At 45.5% G+C, this 19,691-nt stretch overlaps 1 protein-coding gene across 9 annotated transcripts in view; it reads right to left on the reverse strand.

The window, feature by feature from the left end:
• Positions 1-2,854: 2,854 nt before the first annotated feature.
• The window catches only part of nrg1 (neuregulin 1), a 901,022-nt gene continuing 884,185 nt past the window's right edge, over positions 2,855-19,691 (reverse strand). For all 9 annotated transcript variants that reach the window (XM_038792661.1, XM_038792664.1, XM_038792662.1 and 6 more), the window contains 4 exons: positions 18,081-18,207; positions 13,813-13,943; positions 8,591-8,794; positions 2,855-5,161 (listed from right to left, as the gene is read on the reverse strand). In XM_038792661.1, the coding sequence (XP_038648589.1) occupies positions 4,522-5,161; positions 8,591-8,794; positions 13,813-13,943; positions 18,081-18,207 (1,102 nt within the window). In that variant the 3' untranslated portion in view covers positions 2,855-4,521. The remainder of the gene's footprint in view (positions 5,162-8,590; positions 8,795-13,812; positions 13,944-18,080; positions 18,208-19,691) is intronic.

The following is a 19,691-nucleotide window of genomic DNA, read 5'->3' on the forward strand; positions in this document are numbered from 1 at the left end:
CGATTGAACTATTCTGGCAAAGAGCAGGGGCCATATCCCTGGTCTCCAGGCCAGTTTTCATCCATCAGTTAACATCACCAACACACATACACGCAGATCTGGTCATTATCACACTGTTGCTTGTGGGAATGCTGTGGGCAAATTGGTTGCCAAGTTTCCTGCATTACAATAGTGATTGTGCTTCAAAAAGTACTGAATTGGGTGTGAAGTGCTTTGGGACAATGTGTTTGCATAAATGCAAATCTTTCTTTCTCGTCAAATAAGATGCTAGGATTGTGATGCAAGCTGTTCTGTGTATTTTACAAGGCTAAGAAAATTGGCAAAACACGAAGGCTTTTCTGCAAGATGGGTTTAGATAAAGAAACACATCATGTCTGTGTCTGATATGAAATGGTTTAATGTTTTCTTTTAAAAAAAAGTAACTTCACAAATGAAAATCATAATGGAATATTTGAACTTGTGTTAAGTACATTCTTCCTCCTGGTCCACTGATTGCCAATGCAGCCCTCAGCTGAAGCTCGATATAACTTGCAGTTTTTTTTTTGTTTTCAACGTTCTTTAAAGAAAGCCACATCAAGATTAAAAATGAAAATGCATCAAGATGTCTTTTGCAATTTGCATATACTGGATTTGCAGCATCTAACAATTAGATGCAGATTATATTCTTTTCACAAGAAAGATATAGATAGCCTTTATACTTGACAATAAATTATTTTTATACTTTTTTAATTTTTTTTAAAAAACAAAATTCAGGGAAAAAAAACGTGAAACATAGAACATATATTTTTTCAGAGGTCATTTTACAAACAACATGGAACTAAATTCACTGAATGTCAGAAAGCTGTGATATAAATAATAAAAGTACTGCCATGATATTCACAGAGCGACATTGGAGAGTTTTCACAGGAATGCTCATTAATAATAACAGTTACAAGACAAATAAAGATCGCCAATTCCAAAGCAAATTGCTTCGGCTCCGTACATAATTTTATCTCTCTCTCTCTCCCTACACTCACACACAAAAAAAATCAAAGTAGGGGAAAACCAGAAAAAAAATGCAGACAAATTGATGCGGGCATGAAGCGTTGTCTGGTTTGAACACAAAGTCTCACCTTACTCTTGTAACTTATAACTACAACAGGTTTACGATTTGTAACCCAATCTGTTGCAGATGACCAGTCAACAATAATAAGATGCAATCAGATCGGAATACGTTTTCATTTTGTATAAGTCTCTCCCATTTCCAACCCTCCCCCCCCCCCCCCCCCCCCCCCCCACCACCCTGCTTTTAGTTCTGAGTCAGATTGAGTGATTGTTTTAAAGGGGCCTTTTACCCATGTCTAACTCTAAATGGACCGTCTGTTTAAACGCCACCTGTTTAAAATACTCTTGTCCACCACAGTGTCAGCACTTTAATGTGTCGTAGTGCCCTAACCTAAAATATCGCAGTGCGGTATGCGGGCCTCTAAATAATATAGCATGTAACTAACCAGTAGGTACAAAATTTTAAGGGTATTACGTTTTCTTTTAAATAATTAAATCAGTTGTTGATAAACATCGGAATACTGCTGAAAACTGTAGGGGTGCAGTCAAAAGGTGTAAACAGTGTTTGTCTGAACCACTAGCTGATTATTGCTCATTGTTTACATCTCATGCACATTTAAAAAGGACAATTAGCACATCACATGCATGTGTTCCTGGTAGGTTAGGACGTGTACCATGCTCATTGTATGCCGTAACGGTTAATACTTATGGCAATCATTTATACCTCAACGGTGCTTCAACGTTAGCAGGTTGCAAACAGCGTGAACGTGTGATGAGAAGCAACCTCAACAAAACTCTCAACTAATTTCACAGCGGACTGTCACGGCAACCCTTCCCTGCTCAAAAATAAAAACCCGGTATTTGAATGTACCCCTACTGTTTTCAATTTGTGTGACCTACTGCTTGTGCAAGGTCTCAAGGGGAAAATTTCATTTCATAATGTCAGCTGAGGAAGATGGACAGTGCGTCCAGCGATTTAAAGAAATGAAATCATGTTCATCTCTCCAGAGAGCGTTGTTGTTTGTCAGAAGCTGTGGGGACCCTTGCGAGACTGGGATGGTTTGGTTTTCTGTTAACTGTTGGGACGTCTGTGTTTGCCCGGTTTGGAGTTTAGGACAAATTGCAAATCAGAGAATCAGATTCCTGATACCAATTGTCCATTCTGATCGACCTCTGAGACCTTTTTCCTCAGTGTAACCCCTCAAGAACCACCAAACCAGTTATTGGGGCTGGTTTAGCACAGTGGGCTAAACAGCTGGCTTGTAATGCAGAACAAGGCTGCAGCGTGGGTTCAAATCCCGTAGCAGCCTCCCCAAACAGGCGCCGGAATGTGGCGACTGGGGGCTGTTCACAGTAACGTCATTGAAGCCTACTTGTGACAATAAGCGATTATTATAAACCATCTCTCGGCCACCTGCAAAATGCATCAAATATGTGTCATCGGCTAAAGTTTCCAAAGGTTTCTACCACCCTTGACGTGATCAGATTTACTATAGAAGCGGGACCAGGAATGAAAAGAATGTTTAGCTCCACCAGATGTTTTACATAGCTGTCAGATACTTCTACCCTGCTGATTACAAAACTGCAGAAATTCCATTGGAGTCATGAGAGTGTTAACATCGCACAATCCTTCTGTATTATTAACATGCACACAATGATGTAAAAGGACACAGCATTCAACGTAATGAAAACACAGGGTTGACAACTTGAAGTGATAAGACACTTGACGTTTCTGACACATCTCTGTTGTAGTGACAGAAAGAATTAGTGCTGATTATAAACATTCTATCGCAATTTTGAATGATTTAAATTTTCGGTAAGTTCAAAAAACTGGTTCGATCACTTTCGACAGCTATATATCCCTCTGGGTTTCTTTGACTTTCAGCAGTAAAGCTCTGCGATGTCTTTAAAGCAGAGGGTTATGGATTGAGAGTTCAGATGGCACTCAGCGTTCTTCACTGCGAAAGAGGAACTGAAGTTGTTGCAGCTACATTGACTCGATTGATAATGAAGTACACGATTAAACAGAAAAAAAGGTTTATTTGAAAGAGGCTTTAAATGCGTCTGTTTCACAAACACAGGAAGATATCAGAAACGTTGTCCTTTTGCTGAATGCAGGTTCAATGCTGTGTATTTTGAATATGTATGGACTGAAATCTGCATAGCCAACAGCTTTTAAGTGTTGTTACCCCAAAAGATCGATGCCGCCACGCCCCATCATAGTCTCAACACCCGTGTCAGTTCAATGAAAGTAAACGTTTTGTGACACAGAGGCCTGCTTCCACTGTGGCTGATGCCACTAAGTAAGATGATGCCAACAAGAAGGTTCCAGACTGTTCCAAATTGTCAGAAGCCATTACAGAATCCTCCCATCCAAGGTTCTCGGCCTACTCCAGCCTGCCTGCTCTCAGCCGGCATCCTATGCCCTGTGATCTGCACAGGGAAGACAGTGAGTCAAGTTGATTGGCTAATTCCCTCACCTTTCCTTGCCAAGACCTACGTATTTCATTCCAAGCAGTGACTCCTCTAATTTTATAGCTGAAAATTGACCCCAAACCATTCCCAGGGAGGCAGAAAGGTGCAGATGAGAGTTACACTGAGTCTAATGCCTGATTCAAAGGGGGTGGGTACTATGTTGGTTTCCCAAAGAGGTTGCAGTATTTATGGAGTACAACATAACCGTCAAAAATGCCAAGAAAACTGACACTGCTCTTTCAAAGCAAGCCTCTTTCAAAGCAAGCAGTTTAATTGAACTAATTTGACCAAATTCAGTGACTAACTTCACTGTTCAAAACCCCACGTGGAACACATTCCCTTCCTCAGACAGCTTCACCTTCAAAATCAACGAATTGTTGCTTGTTACAGATTTCCTTGATAACGACGTTCACAGATTCTGGTGTTTTTTTTCTTGGTGAGCACTAATTTTGGTCCCTTTTTATAGGAAGGTTTGCTTAATCCTATAAGCCATTAGGACCCGCCAGGAACCACAGCAGTCAAACATTACTAAACAAGCAGGTCAAAGTGATACACCTCCTTCATTCCCACGTGTGTGTGGCTTTCTTTTACCCCACCTCCTGTTGTCAAACTCGCCGGAATCCGAACTCCATCCCCCAGGAAAAATACCCTCATTTATTGGACATTCTAAAGGAAATTCCTCTTCTTTTCAGAAGGTTTGGTAGCAGGTACCATGAAACGGCAACTGATGGACTAACTCCGTTTTCGGCATAAAGTAACATGAAGGCACCATTGATATCTTTCTGTGTTGAAATACTGTAAAAACGCTACATATGGCACATTAGTATTGTGAATGCTAACATTTTTTTTTACATATATATATTTTAATCTATAAAAACTTGTAGACGTTCTACTAGCTGCAAGGTTCTTCTGCTAAAATAAAATAAAATGTTTAATTTAAAGTAAAGTATCTGGAGTACTTCATTATATAAAATAAAGTTTTACTGGTGCATCTACGTGTTTTTAGACAGCAATTGGGTCCTGATTAGCAATTACATTGGACAGCCTGACTTGCAACTCTTCCTGCGTAGAGTACCTATTGGTGGAGTTAGTCCTATTTTCAGCCAATCGGTACGCAGGGGCTGATTCTCCGCTTGTTGCCATGGCGTTCTGTATGCTCAGAAAGGGTGTCTCTTCCCCTATTCGTTCATCTTCAGTTTCACTGTCAGAGCTACTGCTCTCTGAGCTTAGATTGCTCTCGCTCTCCATTCTGTGTGAAATGTGGCCATTAGCCTTTGTTCTTTTACCTTTCCTGTTGCCGGCCCCTTTCTTGGGGGACTCGAGCGTGGGCTCGTACTCTTGCGTCGTCTCGTATTCGTCATCCTCGGCCACCCTTAGTGGGCTGGCCGGGATGCTGCCACTGTCCTTGATGGAGTTGCGGTACTGCTTGTAAGGGTCCTGCCTCTTCTCCCGCTGTCGAGGCGGCGTCACCAGAAGCAGGGGCCTCTCCTCCTCGATTAAAGGGCTTATGGCCACCGACGGCAGGGATAGAGTCAGGCTAGAGACTGGCGGCGACATCTCTGAATCAGGTGACTTTGGGGACATTGGGGTTCTGAAGTCCACTGGCGACATTCTGGCTGGAGTGGTCATGGCAGAGACAAACCTGTAATGCAATTAACAGCACCAATGAAAATGACAACAACAGAAAAGACATTACTTCATACATAGGGCTCTGGCGATCATAAGCCGTACAAAATAAGAGTAGAAATAGACCATTTGGCCTTTCAAGCCTGCTCGACCACTCAATGAGATCATGGCTGATCTGTTTATGTGTTAAGTTCCATATTCCCCATCTACCCCCGATAACCTTTGATCCTCATGTCCAACAAGAATCTATCTACTTCTGTCTTAAAAAGATTTGGTGACCCCGCCTCCACTGCTTTCTGAGGCAGTGAGTTCCAAAGTGGCACAACCCTCAGAGAAAATATTCCTCCTCATCTCTGTCCTGAAAGGTGGCAATCCGAGAATCAGGTCCTGGCCACTGTTTTTAAATGGCTGTGAAACGCTGTGAAAATCTGGGCCGATGACTCTGTGGCTTTATTATGAGAGGATGTTGTGCCTCAGTTATGCAGGGCATTAGTGATACCGCATCTGGAAGAGTGAGTCCTCATTTTAAAACAGTGCCCCCCCTAGTTCTGGACCCACCCACAAGAGGGAACATGCTTTCCACATCACCTTGTCAACACCGTTCAGGATCTTATATACTTTAATCAAGTCGCCCCTCATTCTTCCAAACTCCAGTGGAAAGAAGCCCAGTCTGCCCAAGCTTTCCTCGTAAGGCAACCCACTCATCCCAGGTATCAATCTAGTAAACCTCCTCTACTGCCTCCAATCCACTTACATCTTCGAGATGCGGTATCACTAATGCCCTGTATAACTGAGGCACAACACCCTCTCATAATAAAGCCAAAGAGCCATAGGCCCAGATTTTCACAGCGTTACACAGCCATTTAAAAACAGTGGCCAGGACCTGATTCTGGGATTGCCACCCCCATTGCTCACATCAACAATTTTTGCTGCCACAGGGGAGGAAGGATGCCTGCACCCTGCATTCCCAACCTGGTTGACTCCATTGGAGGGTAGGCATCTCTAAGCCCTCCCACAATTTCCAGTGTCGGGCCAGCATCTCCATGACTCATGGTCCCTCAGAGGAGTCTTAAACCATAGTCTGGATCTTTTGATAGGTTTGTTTAAAAAGTCTTACCCATGGTCACCCAAGTGCCTTCCATATTCCTCATCCATCCTCCATTCCAACTCATGCCAAACCATGCCCCTACCCAACCCACTCCAATGTCCCCTGATAGCCCTCATGCCAAATCATGGCCCTTCCATGCTCGTTCACCCAGTATATACTATGCACAGAGTCGATGAGCCATATAGTAATAATGGCCTGTGTGGGACTGCTCAGAAAAGAAACATTCATTCAGAGATCTTCCTTTGATAAACAAAACTAATGTTTCTGCAACCCTATAAAAGTGTCAATCAGCTAAAACATTAAAGTATCGATAACGAAGGCTTCAAACATGTCTTACCTCTTAATTTTGGGAAAATGACCATTTGGACTTTGACAACAGAGATCATAGAAAAACTTATTATAACCACTTAAAGCTGTCAATTAAGCAACAATAGTTCTCTCCAGTTGTCAAACCCCTGCTGAGATAATGTTTTTATGAGTCTGGGCTCTCAACCAAGCATGCATAATAAGGACAGGTATAAGAACTCTCATGCAGAACTGGATGATCCTCCCCATAAAACTCTACTCATTTGGATCCAAGGAGAACAACTCCAGCTTCTCCATCCTAAACCTGTAGATAAAATCCTGCGTCTACAGAACCATTCTGGTAAATCTCCTCTGCACTCTCTGAAGGGGGCAGCTGGGTGTCACAGTGATTAGCACTGCTGCCTCACAGTGGCAGGGACCGGGTTCAATTACGGCCTTGGGTGACTGTCTGTGTGGAGTTTGCATTTTCTCCCCGTGTCTGCGTGGTTTCTTCTGGGTGCTGCGGTTTCCAGTCTAAAGATGTGCAGGTTAGGTGGATTGGCCATGCTAAATTGCCCCTAACTGGGGATACAGGGATAGGGCTGGGGAGTTGGTCTGGGTAGAAGGCTCTTTTAGAGGGTCGGTGCAGACTCAATGGGCCGAATGGCCTGCTTATGCACTGTAGGAATTCAATGACAATCCCAACCTTCCTAATGTCCAAATTGTTGGATCAGAAACCAATCATTCAGTTAATTCTCTCTTGATCAGTTAATAGTTTTTGGGAATGGGTGGCTCTGCAAGTTAATATTTCACCCTTTTGAATTTGGATTCAGTGGTGCATCGTGTTCCCTTGGACAGCGACTGAATCCTGATTGACATTGGTCAACTTGAGAGAGGTCTTTCTGTGGGAACAGATGGGACTGCTCAAACTGTGTTCAAATCCAGCAGAGACTGATGGAAAGGAAGTCTTTGCTACGAATTTCATGGTTATGGAGTGAATTTCCAGTCCAATTCCTGATATGTGCGACAGATCTTCAATTTAGTGCTAATTACTGAACTCCTAGAGGTCAGAGGGCTGGCTTCTAAGAAACATGCTGCATTGGGCTACCAAGTTTTGTGCTCTTCTGAGGTTAGAGAAGCGTACAAGGAGCATTTTGGCAATTATATATTTCATATATAATAATAATCCTATTGTCATAAGTAGGTTTACATTAACACTGCAATGAAGTAACTGTGAAAATCCCCTAGTCACCACACTCCGGCGCCTGTTTGGATACACAGAGGGAGAATTCAGAATGTCCAATTCACCTAACATCTCGTCTTTGGACTGTGGGAGGAAACCGGAGCGCCCGGAGGAAACCCACACAGACAGAGGGAGAACATGCAGACTCCACACAGACAGTGACCCAAGCCAGAAATCGAACCTGGGATCCTGATGCTGTGAAGCAATAGTGCTAACCACTGTGCTACCGTGCCGCCCCAAGAAAGCAGGCAGTTAAACATTACATCCAAAACACAGCACTTCCTTCAGCACTGCACTGAAGGTGTGTCAGCCTGGACAATGAGTACAAACCTCTGAAATAATGCTTCAATCCACAATCTTTAACTTAGAGGCAAGAGACCTCACAACTGAGCCAAAGCTTGGCACATCTCAGAGCTGCACAGGCTACAGCCACGCCTTCAGTCAGACCTCCACCTACAGTCAGAGCTATAACCTCACTCCCTACAGCCGAAACTGTGCCCTCAGTCCCTCCTTACAGCCAATTAAATGTACTCATGTTTGGGGTGTAAAACAGAGGTTGTTCATGAAGGCCCGGCCTTCTCAATCGTGCCCCTTGCCTGAGGTGTGGTGATCCTCAGGTTAAATCATCACCAGTCAGCTCTCCCTCTCAAAGAGACTCACCTGGGACTATGGCGACTTTACCTTACCTTACCTTACAGCCACCCCATCCCTTTACAGTCAAACTTTTTCCCTCTGTTCCTGTGACACCTGTGCACTCAGTTCCTACAGCTAATGCACACACTCCGTACATAAATAGCTGCAGGGCCTACCTTTCGCTATGTGGTGAATCCCGGAGAGAGTCCGGGGTGTCTCTTGAATTCCTCACACAGATAAGCATCTCTTGCCGACCTGCCACACCATTCAGTCGACCTCGATGATTGATTGGGCTGGTGTGCCTGCTGGTTTCTATAGATGACGTTACAAGCACAGAGGGGCTGTCCGAGATGACACTTTCTGTTTGGCCTGTACTCCAACTGCGGCAAATACAAAGAGAAACAGCTTTAAATCCCTGAGCCAGGCGATCTTTGCAAAGTACTCAGCCAACATCATTATCCTCATGCAGAGAGATCTTCAGCTACTTCCCAGCTGCAATTGGCACCAGGCATTTGTTTTTTTTAGAGAATAAACATTCTTATGCCAAATTTGTTACGACACAGTGTTATAGGGGAAGTATGGGGACGTCATCAATTAAAAAAATTCTTTCATGTGATGTGACCGTCCATTTGTGGCTTATTCCTCATTGCCTTGAACGGAGCGGCTTGCTGGGCCATTTGAGAGGGGATGCAGCGTAGTTAAGAGTCAACCACATCGCTTTTTTCTAAAACGTTTTTATTCCAAATTTTTCAATAATTTTTACAAAACACTACAAAAAAAAGAAAATAATGCAAAGAAAACAAAGCAATATAGCAACAAAAACCACTTAACCCTCTATCCAGCTAAGAATTTAACAAACAAAACAAAATGGGGCATTCGCCCCTAACAAATAACGTGAAAACAGCCCACCCATCCCCCCTCTCCCCACCGCCCCCCTCTCTTCCCACCCGCCCGCCTCCCCGGGTTGCTGCTGACCTCCACCTATTGTTCCACGAGAAAGTCAAGGAACGGTTGCCACCGCCTGGAGAACCCCTGCAGAGACCCTCGCAAGGCAAACTTTATCTTCTCCAACCTGAGAAACCCCGCCATGTCACTGACCCAAGCCTCCATGCTTGGGGGATTCATGCCCCACCACATTAACAAGAGCCTTCTCCGGGCTACCAAGGAGGCAAAGGCCAGAACTCCGGCCTCTTTCGACTCCTGCACTCCCGGATCATCCGATACCCCAAATATCGCTATCCCCCAACTCAGTTTAACCCGAGTGTCCAAGACCTTGGACATAAACTTTGCAAAGCACTTCCAAAATTCCGTAAGTGCCGGGCATGCCCAGAACATATGAGCATGATTAGCTGGGCTCCCTGAACACCTCAAACACGTGTCGTCTACCCCAAAAAACTTACTCATTCTTGCCCCTGTCATATGCGCCCGATGCACCACTTTAAACTGAATCAGGCTAAGCCTGGCGCAAGATGAGGGGGAATTGACCCTGCCCAGGGCGTCAGCCCACAGGCCCTCATCCAGCTCCTCACCCAGCTCCTCCTCCCACTTGCCCTTCAGCTCTTCCACCGAGATCTCCTCCGCCGCCTGCAGCTGCTGGTATATCTCCGATATCTTGCCATCCCCAACCCACACGCCCGAGACCACCCTAATCTGTATCCACCGAGCAGGCAGCCGTGGGAATTCCCGCACCTCCTTTTTCCCGAACGCACGAACCTGCATGTACCTAAAGGCATTCCCCAGGGGTAGCCCAAATTTCTCTCCCAGCGCCCTCTGACTGGCAAAGGTACCATCAATAAACAGGTCCCCCATTCTTTTGATTCCCACCCTATGCCAACTTAGGAACCCATCATCTATCCTACCTGGAACAAACCTATGATTGTTCTGTATCGGGGTCCAAACTGAGGCCCCCACCTCCCCCCTATGGCGTCTCCACTGCCCCCAGACCCTCAATGTCGCCGCCAACACCGGGCTAGTGCGGTACCGCTTCGGCGGAAGCGGCAATGGTGCCGTCACCAGTGCCCCCAAGCTAGTGGCTATTCAGGACGACAGTCAATCACATCGCCGTGGATCTGGAGTGACATGTAGGCCAGGCCAGGTAATCGCATCAGATTTCCTTCCCTAAAGGACATCAGTGACCCAGATGGGTTTTTACTACAATTAACAACAATTTCATGGCCACCATTACCAAGACTAGATTTATTAATGGAATTTAAATTCCACCAGCTGCCATGTTGGGATTTGGTCCCACACCCTCCCCAACGCATTAGCCTGAGCCTCTGGGATACTAGTCCAGAGATATTCCCACACAGCCATTGTCTCTTCCAATTCCACTTGACCCATCGAGTCTGCACCGGCCCTTGGAAAGAGCACCCTAATTAAACCCACACCTCCACCCTATCCCCGTAACCCAGTAACCCCACCGAACCTTTTTGGACACTAAGGGGCAATTGATCATGGCCGATCCACCTAACCTGCACATCTTTGGACTGTGGGAGGAAAACGGAGCAGCCGGAGGAAACCCACGCAGACGCGGCGAGATCATGCAGACTCCCCGCAGACAGTGGGCCAAACCAGGAATTGAACCTAGGACCCAAGCGCTATGAAGCAATAGTGCTAACCACTGTGCTACTGTGCCGCCCTAGGTTTTAGTCAGTTCTCTCTGGCTTGGGGCTTGAACCCACAACCTTCTGACTCAGAGGTCAGAGTGTGCTCACTCAGTCATGGTTGGCACCATAGGGCTTGCCATGCAACCCAGGCATAGCCATGAAATGAAATGAAAATCGCTTATTGTCACGAGTAGGCTTCAATGAAGTTACTGTGAAAAGCCCCTAGTCACCACATTCCGGCGCCTATCCGGGGAGGCTGTTACGGGAATCGAACCGTGCTGCTGGCCTGCTTGGTCTGCTTTAAAAGCCAGCGATTTAGCTCAGTGAGCTAACGGCACTGAAGTGACTGAACATTGTGACACTGTGTGCGGCCTGTCCATTTGAATGTTTTACTACGGCATGGAGTTTGGTCCATTGAAGCAGTGCTCAGGCATGTTGCTTCATTGAAAGGGAGGTTATGTGATTTGCCCATTATTGTAGGGTTTCATTGAGCCTTTGTGTGTGCAGCTTGCCCATTGCAATGTGCAGACTGCTTGTCAAACTGGGGTCATCGTGGCTGCCTTGTGGTTTCAGAACTCTGCATCGAACAACAAAGAGCCAAATGCAACGCAGCACTCCAGATAGGGTGCTCGGTACAATCAGCTAAAAGTAGACTAAAATTGATGCCCCATCACATCATGAAGTGTCGCGCGTTAAAGAATGTGACCGAGTTAATTTCACATTCACCCCGGGCCATTTCCCCCCTCCCTGGCACGCTGACAAATTGATGTGCGAGGTGATGTCTTCAATGGAATTGAAAATGGGGAAGCTTAGTTAGTGGGAGGCCAAGCCAATGTCGTGTGTCAATGTCAAAGTTAAAAGTCCCCTCAGGGTAACGAAGCATCGCCTTTAAGTGAAGTGGGGATAGGGGACGGGGAACAATCAGACTTCAGCTTGCAGACATAGCACAGTCTGCATTTTAAACTCGCACAGTCGGATGTCATTTTTGCATCCTGTTATAAACTTGCATGCTCCCATTTATAATGACAATTCCCCATGTAAACTTTGCACATTGTAATTTAACCATCTTGCCCCCCCCCCCCCCCCCCCCCCCGTACCCTGCCTCCCCCCACCCCCACTCCCCACCACCACAACCATTACTGCTCCAGTACCCAGATTGGAGGAGAGAGGAGAACGCATGTTTTATATAGGCGACTTTCAATATACTAATGTGGACATAGCAATTTATAATGGTAAACAACTGGCGAGGAATGCCCCATCAAGCTTGCACTTAGTCCATTTTTAAATGGCATCCTGATCTCTCACTGCGGCCTCCAGACCTCACAACGCCCAACTTACTAATGAGGGAGCCCCCCCACACCCTACCTCATAAGGTCAGGGCACCCCTGGGCCCGACCCCTGCGTGGACAAGATGCCACCGGGGCACCTTGGCACTGCCAGCCAGGCATGGGCATTGCCACAGTGCCTAGTTGGCACTGCCAAGGTACCAAGCTGGCATTTTCAGCACACGATCGGGGTCGGGGGTGCCCTGCCTGGGTGTTGGGGGTTTGGTGCGGTGGGAGAGGGGGGGCATCCTCCCATAGTGCGTTTGGGCTGGGGAAGGGGGTCACTTCGGGGGCCTCGGAGATCAGGAACCCATTTAACAATGTGGAGTTTTGGCGAGTAGAGCTCCCCAGTATACAAAATGGGGCTATGTGCAGCCTGAGCCACCCGTTCCCCGCTGCGGCCCCTTACACAACGCGACTTTGTTCCCAATTAGTTGAAAGGCGCCCTTTGTATTATTTGCCTCAACCACTCCATGCTTAGTGAGTTGCACATTCTCACCACTCTCTGGGTAAAGACATTTCTTCTGAAATTCTGATTGGATTTACTAGTAACTATTTTATATTTCTGTGTCCTCTAGTTTTGAACACTCCCACAAGTGAAAACATATTTTCTGCGTCTCCGCTATTAACCCCCATGATAAATTTTAAAATTGCTACAGATCTCCAATTTTGAAGTAACCAAGGATCTGCCTAAGTCTGACCTAGCTTCTCTACCTTTCTATTCGCTCCTTCTCGAAGTTAATGGGAAAGAAATCCACAGGGACACCTGGAAATGGCTGCATTTCTTGGCCCAGCCTTATGCTCAGGTCTCCAGAATTACTATGTCTGATTGAGCCTCTGCCACTCCTTCAAAGGCAACCGATATCAAGTGAGGAGGGAGGACTGTAGGTGGGCGCTCTGAACACTCGAGTAGCAGAGTTCCTTGTTAATATTGAAATTGTGCTGCAATAGAATACATGCTTTAAGTTGGTGATTGAGCACAGTTGTCCACAATTGGGGAAGGATTAGGGAATCGTTGCACGAGTATATAAACCAGTTCACTCTGCGAGGAACTGGGAGAGTCTGTGACATTGCTTTGATGTCTTGGAAATAAACCAGTTTTAACGATACAGGCTAGCTTCAGACTCATTCTTCCTCAACATGCCATTATTGGAGTGAACATTCCTATGCTTTGATTTTCTTTGGGTCTTGATGCACTGTCAGTCCCTGACAGGGTCCAAATGAGGGTCCACCGGCAGGAGCGTGGGTGGCTTTAGCTTCGATCATGGACTGGAGCCTGTTAAGATTTGACCAGGAGCGTTTGTTATTAGGTTGTGGTGCTTGGCTAAGGACTTTCAAGGTTGCTGTTTATAACTGATCGAGGTCCCTTTCTAAGATCTCTGCTTCCCCTTCTGTTTATTACAGATCTCTGTTAGTGAATTCTTGTTCTCTGCTATTTGATCAAAGAATGCTGTTTAATCCAGATACCTGTGGCTGGGAGTGTGAGTAACTGTCGTAGAGTGATGGGTTGTCGATGTATAGTGACTGGTTGAGAACGAGGTTTCTGTTTCTCGTTCAATGCCATGCTCTGTGGATCCTGGGTTTTTCATTATATATTGCTGAAAACAAACAGTACAAGTTCAGAATACAAGAATGCTCATTACAACAAAAGTTCATCAAATGAGCCTATCAAACCTATGCCTTCCTCGCGCTGTTTATGACTTACCACCATTATAGATATTCTACCTAAGGGCACAATGGTTAGCACTGCTGCCTCACAGTGCCAGTGTCCTGGATTCGGTTCTGGCCTTGGATGACTGTGTGGAGTTTGCACATCCCCCACCCCCGTGTCTGCGTGGGTTTCCTCCGGGGACTCCAGTTTCCTCCCACAGCCTAAAGATGTGCAGGCTAGATGGATTGGCCGTGATCCATGTGCGGGATTACGGGGATAGGGTGATGGAGTGGGCTTAGGTGGACTGCTCCTTCAAAGGGTGGGTGCAAACTCAATGGGCCGAATGGCCTCCTTCTGCACTATAGGGATTCTCTAAGTGTTGTTCTATGTTTCAAGGTCTCCTTCCTCTTTTCCTAATCCGTACAAAATCTTTTCAAATGGCAACAAACTCGGCTCTAGTGAAGGGTAAATAACAGGAGTCCATATTGATGGAATGTTAAAGACAGAATTTGAGCGTATCTTCACTTTTAAAAAAAATATGCCTTTTTTTATTAAGATGTACCAACCAGCTTAGCATCCTGATTGACATGTTCCCTGGCTGTTAATTCACAACAGGCATAAAAGAAAATCAGACAGACAAAAACCTGTCTAAAAAATCAACGACTGTTATTTATTTTTTTGCTACCTCCCACTTCCTTGTTGAAACCCCCAGGCAGGCTTTTGAATGAATGCCAAGCATGGAGAGTTGCAATTATTAATTGCACGTCTCAGTACGGAAAGGCTCAAAACAAAGCCGATCCTCTTTCACCATGAATTGTATAACGTTCAATATTTTGGCAAAAGTATTAATACAGGAATAATGATTTGGCTTTCATGTCGCTTGACAGGCTGGGAATAATTTCAGTGATACGAGGTCTGATTTTATAGGCTCATCGTTGCGTGAGTCTATCAAGTAAGTTGTGCCCAATGAACCATCTGTATTGTCCTATTCCTAGCCTTATTATCACCACTTTGTGACCAACCATTTACCAGTTCTCTCCCACAATATCATCCTCAAGCTAAACAATACTGCACTTAACTTCATCCCAATTGGAATAATGTGGTGCTCTTTCTTACTGTGAGGCTCAGTGTTTGAAGTTACCATTAAATCATGGATTCTGATTGGAAAACAGTTCCACCATCACATGATGGCCTGATGTCGGGATGGTCCGCAGCATCTCCGGTGGTGGGTCCTGCCATGTGGTGCCAGAAAATCCCGGCCAAAGATTCATTTATGACACAGAAGGAGACGATTCGACCCATCACTTCCATGCCAGCACCCTGTGGAGCAATCCAATCAATCCAACTCTTTCGCTTGCTCCCCGTGGACCCGCATTGCTTACTTTCCGCTAATGCACTTCCAAATTTCTTTTGCAATCATTAATTGTTTCCACATCCACCACTCTCGTGGGCAGTGAGTTCAAGTTAACTATCATTCGCTGCATAAGAAAGTTCTTCATCGCATTCACCTGGCATCTCTGTGCTCAAAACCGTAAATCTGCGTCGCCTAGCTCTTGTCCAATCAACTAATGGGAAGAGTTCTGCTCATTTACATTATCTAAGCCTCTCATAAGATTGTACACCTCTATAAAATGTCCCCTCAAATCTCCTTTGCTCCAAGCTGAAACTACCTCACCCTTTCCAACCTAGCCTTGTGACTAAAATGGCCCCTATTCCCAAAAATATTCTGGTAAATCTCTGCATCCTCTCCAGCACCTTCACATCATTCCTGAAGCATGGTGGCCAGAACTGGTGCAACACTGAAGTTGGGGCTCCTCCAGTTGCCTTCCCAAAAGATATGGCGGGTTAGCTTCAATTCTGCCGCATGTTTAATCATTCCACCATTAGTGGCTGAGCCTTCGGCCATCTAGGTCTCAAGCTCGGGGATTGCCTTGCAATACAAAAGCTCTGCCTCCATATCTCTCTCCTCCTTTTAAGACATGCCTTAAAATCTATTTCTCAGAAAATGCTTTTGCCCATATTTGCTAATATCTTCTTGTTTGATTGATAATGCTCCTGTGAAGAGCTGAGGGATGTCTCACTAGATTGAAAAGCATCAACCTCAATCAACTGATGATAATATATGATACACGAATAAAATGCTGTTAGTCCTAGATTACATCTTAAAAATTCATCAATTTGTGATGAAGATGAGAGGTACCAGGCATTCAAATTCTCCACAAACTGTTGGATGATTAACTTTCACCTGAATTTTAAATTTTTGTCCTTTTTTCTCTCTCTTCATTCCCGCACTTTATTTATCTTTCTCCCTCCAATTTGACTATTATTTATCCCATTTTCTGCCTCTTCGTTCTGTTTCTTCCTCTATCCTTTTGTTTCATTAGTAAGGAGATGGACCACAGGGTCCAACGTGCATGAGATTCCTGTTGTCAAATCACACTAATCTGCAGGGCAGAAGTCATACAACTGGAAGAGCGAGTTACAAAATCCAGACCAAGCCATTCGAGCAATTTCTGGGCCACCAACACAATGGTAACAATCCCACATCGTATCCACTGACACATGCTGCTAAATCTATATTATATCTACTGACATACTAGTACAATGCTGTTAATCTGATGTTATTACACTAACTCACCTACTCAAATTGTTAATTCCATATTCCATCGAGTGACACACCAACATTGCTATTAATCCAACACTATAATATTCTAGCACATTGATATAATGCTGCTAATCCTGTATTGTATCTAATGATGCGTTGCTGTTAATCGGATACAGCACTGACTTTTCCTAGCACAATTCCAAATTGTATCTACTGTTTTTGCCAACTCAACTGTTAAATCTGCGGCACATCCACTGGTGACACAGATGGCCTCTGCCTATTACAATGAAGCCCTTGATGGTAGTCTGATTTCAGTTACTGTACAGCCAGTCCCAGAAGATGCTGCAGCACACCCATAGAGATTAATTGTTCTTAGAACTTCTGCAGTCAGCAACCATTCTTTCTGGTCAAGGGCACTCACTGTTGCTGGATTCAGGCTGGTGAAAGGAGTTACTTTATCCCTTATGACCTATCTGAAGAAGCTGGGGAAGATGTAGGTTCACTCGAATGACACCAGTTACGGCAGGGGATTGGGAAAGGAGGGTGGGGAGGGGGGGGGGGGGGGGGGGGGGGGCGTGCGGTTATCTTATGAAGAAAGGTTTGACAGGCTGGGACTGTATCCACTGGAGTTCAGAAGAATGAGATGTGGGCCCAAGTTTTCCGGCTGGCAACACAGCCCCACCTGTGCGTATCCCGGCGGCGTGGGGTGACTTCAATGGGAAATCCCATTGACAAGCAGTGGGAATACAGGATTCCACCGCCAGCGGACGCCGCGTCACTGGGAAACAGGTGGCTGGAGGACGGGGGAATTCCGCCCATGATTTTAATGAAATATGTAAGATCCTGAGGGAAGTTGTCTGGGTGGATACTGAACGGATGTTTCCCCTTATGCGAGAGAATAGAACTATAGGGCACAGTTTAAAAATAAGGGGTCTCCCATTTAAGTGGAGACGCGAAGAATTTTTTTTCTCTCAAAGAGTTGTGAATCTTTGGAACTCGCTTTCGCAGAGAGTGGGGGAGACAGGATCAATTAATATCTTTCAGGCATTCTCGACTAACAAGAGAGTCTAAGGTTATCGGGGGTGGGTGTGAATGTGGAGTCAAGGCCACAATCAGACCCACCACAATGGTGCAGCAGTCTTGAAAGGGGCAGAATGTTCCTGCCCATACTTCTAATTCAGATGTTCGTGCGTGTAATGGTCAGAAGTTGAAGCACCAAATGTAACTTCCAGTGATTGTGTGAGTACAAACTTTGATCAGGGGTAAGTGCCTATGATTTGAAATCTGCTCGACAATTTGGCAACAACACTACAACATAGTCACTTCTTATCAGGAGCATTCTGTAACTCACAGAAGGCATTGCTGAGAAACCCCCAGTGACACTAGCTGAATGCTGGTAAAGCTATATTGCAATGCACAGTCACACTGATACAAATCAGTTAATGCTAGGTTGGGGGCCCTGATACCAACTCAACTTACATTTGCCAACTGAACATTGTCTGCCGGAGGATTTGTGTGGTGGGGTCCATTTACCAGATTTACCATGTTGTTTCGCTCGGAGCGGAGACTCTGTCTTAGCCGATCATGCAGCTTTTTCCGCTGTTTTCTGTGTTGGGTGACAGAAGCAATACAATCAGAGACAGGAACAAAGGTCAATTCATGGACATGGAATCCTTTATATCAGAAGGATTCAAACTCCAGGTATGAAGTTGTGACACTCATTTTCTGCTGTGCCAGCGTAGCATTCAACCTTAATTCCCAGCCCTTTAAACATGGCTCTTATTGAATCCTTCCTGTGCTTCCTGTTCAAACCAACTATTTCTCAAAATAAATATTGGAAAGAACCAAGTGAATGGAGGGTTGTGTGCTGACTGAAAACATACTGCCGTTTGCAGCCAGTGCTACATGGCACAGATTGTGGAGTACATTTGCAGAAGAAACTCTCGAAAAGCATTTTCAACCCAAATAATCTAGCTAGAAGTGCAAGGAATTACGTAACACCTACAACACAGACACATGTCCAACTGGTCTACACTGGTGTTTATGCTCCACACAAGATAGCTCCTACCCTAATCCTGGGTGGCACGGTAGCACAGTGGTTAGCACTGCTGCCTCTCAGCTCCAGGGTCCCAGGTTCGATTCCCGCCTTGGGTCATTGTCTGTGCGGAGTCTACACGTTCTTCCACGTGTCTGTGTGGGTTTCCTCCGGGTGCTCTGGTTTCCTCCCACAGTCCAAAGATGTGCAGGTTGGGTGGATTGGCCATGTTAAATTGCCCTTAGTTTCCAAAAAGGTTAGATGTGGTTTCTGGGTTCCCGGGATAGGGTGGAGGTGTGGGCCTAAGTAGGGTGCTCTTTCCAATGGCCGGTGCAGACTCGATGGGCTGAATGGCCTCCTTCTGCACTGTAAATTCTATGATTCTAACGTATCTTTCTCCACCTCGTCCCTCATGGACTTATCCAGCTGCTCCTTAAACAGTTAGATTTTTGATTAACAAGGGAGTTGAGGGTTATGGGGGGGCTGGGGGGGGGGGGGGGGATAGGCACGTGGAGTCAGCCACAATCAGATCATCCATGATCTTATCAAATAGCAGAGCAGGCTCGATGGGCTGAATGCCATATTCCTTCTTCCATTTCTTAAGTACTTAAAGGCACCTATGCTATTTTTTTTCTGACTACTCCAAAGGCCGGTAAATGCCATCTGCTCGCTGGGTCATGAGGTCGCTCCTGAATTATTTTTTGGATCTGGTTGTGATGCTCTCACATTTGTATCCACTAGTTTTGGACTCGCCCACAATGGAAGCGTCTTCTTTTTACTTAAAAACTTTCCTTTTCTCCCCTTAACTACTTTGAATTCCACCAGGTTCTTCAGTCCCTTCAATCACTGGCCCCACACAAGCTCTGAGGTGGGCAGGCAGCCTAACGTCTGACCATTGTGGGAGACAAGCAACAGGCAGGATGTTATCAAAACTGCACAGAGTGTTGGCTCAGGCAGGAAAAGCTGTGTGAAACCCGTTGGCTTTATAGAAGTCTTTTCTCGCCTGATCAAACGGCACTCTGCAATTTTGAAGCGCTGGCGAAGATCACACAGCC

This window comes from Scyliorhinus canicula, chromosome 3 (assembly GCF_902713615.1).
Source record: "Scyliorhinus canicula chromosome 3, sScyCan1.1, whole genome shotgun sequence".
In the NCBI taxonomy this organism is placed as follows: domain Eukaryota; kingdom Metazoa; phylum Chordata; class Chondrichthyes; order Carcharhiniformes; family Scyliorhinidae; genus Scyliorhinus; species Scyliorhinus canicula.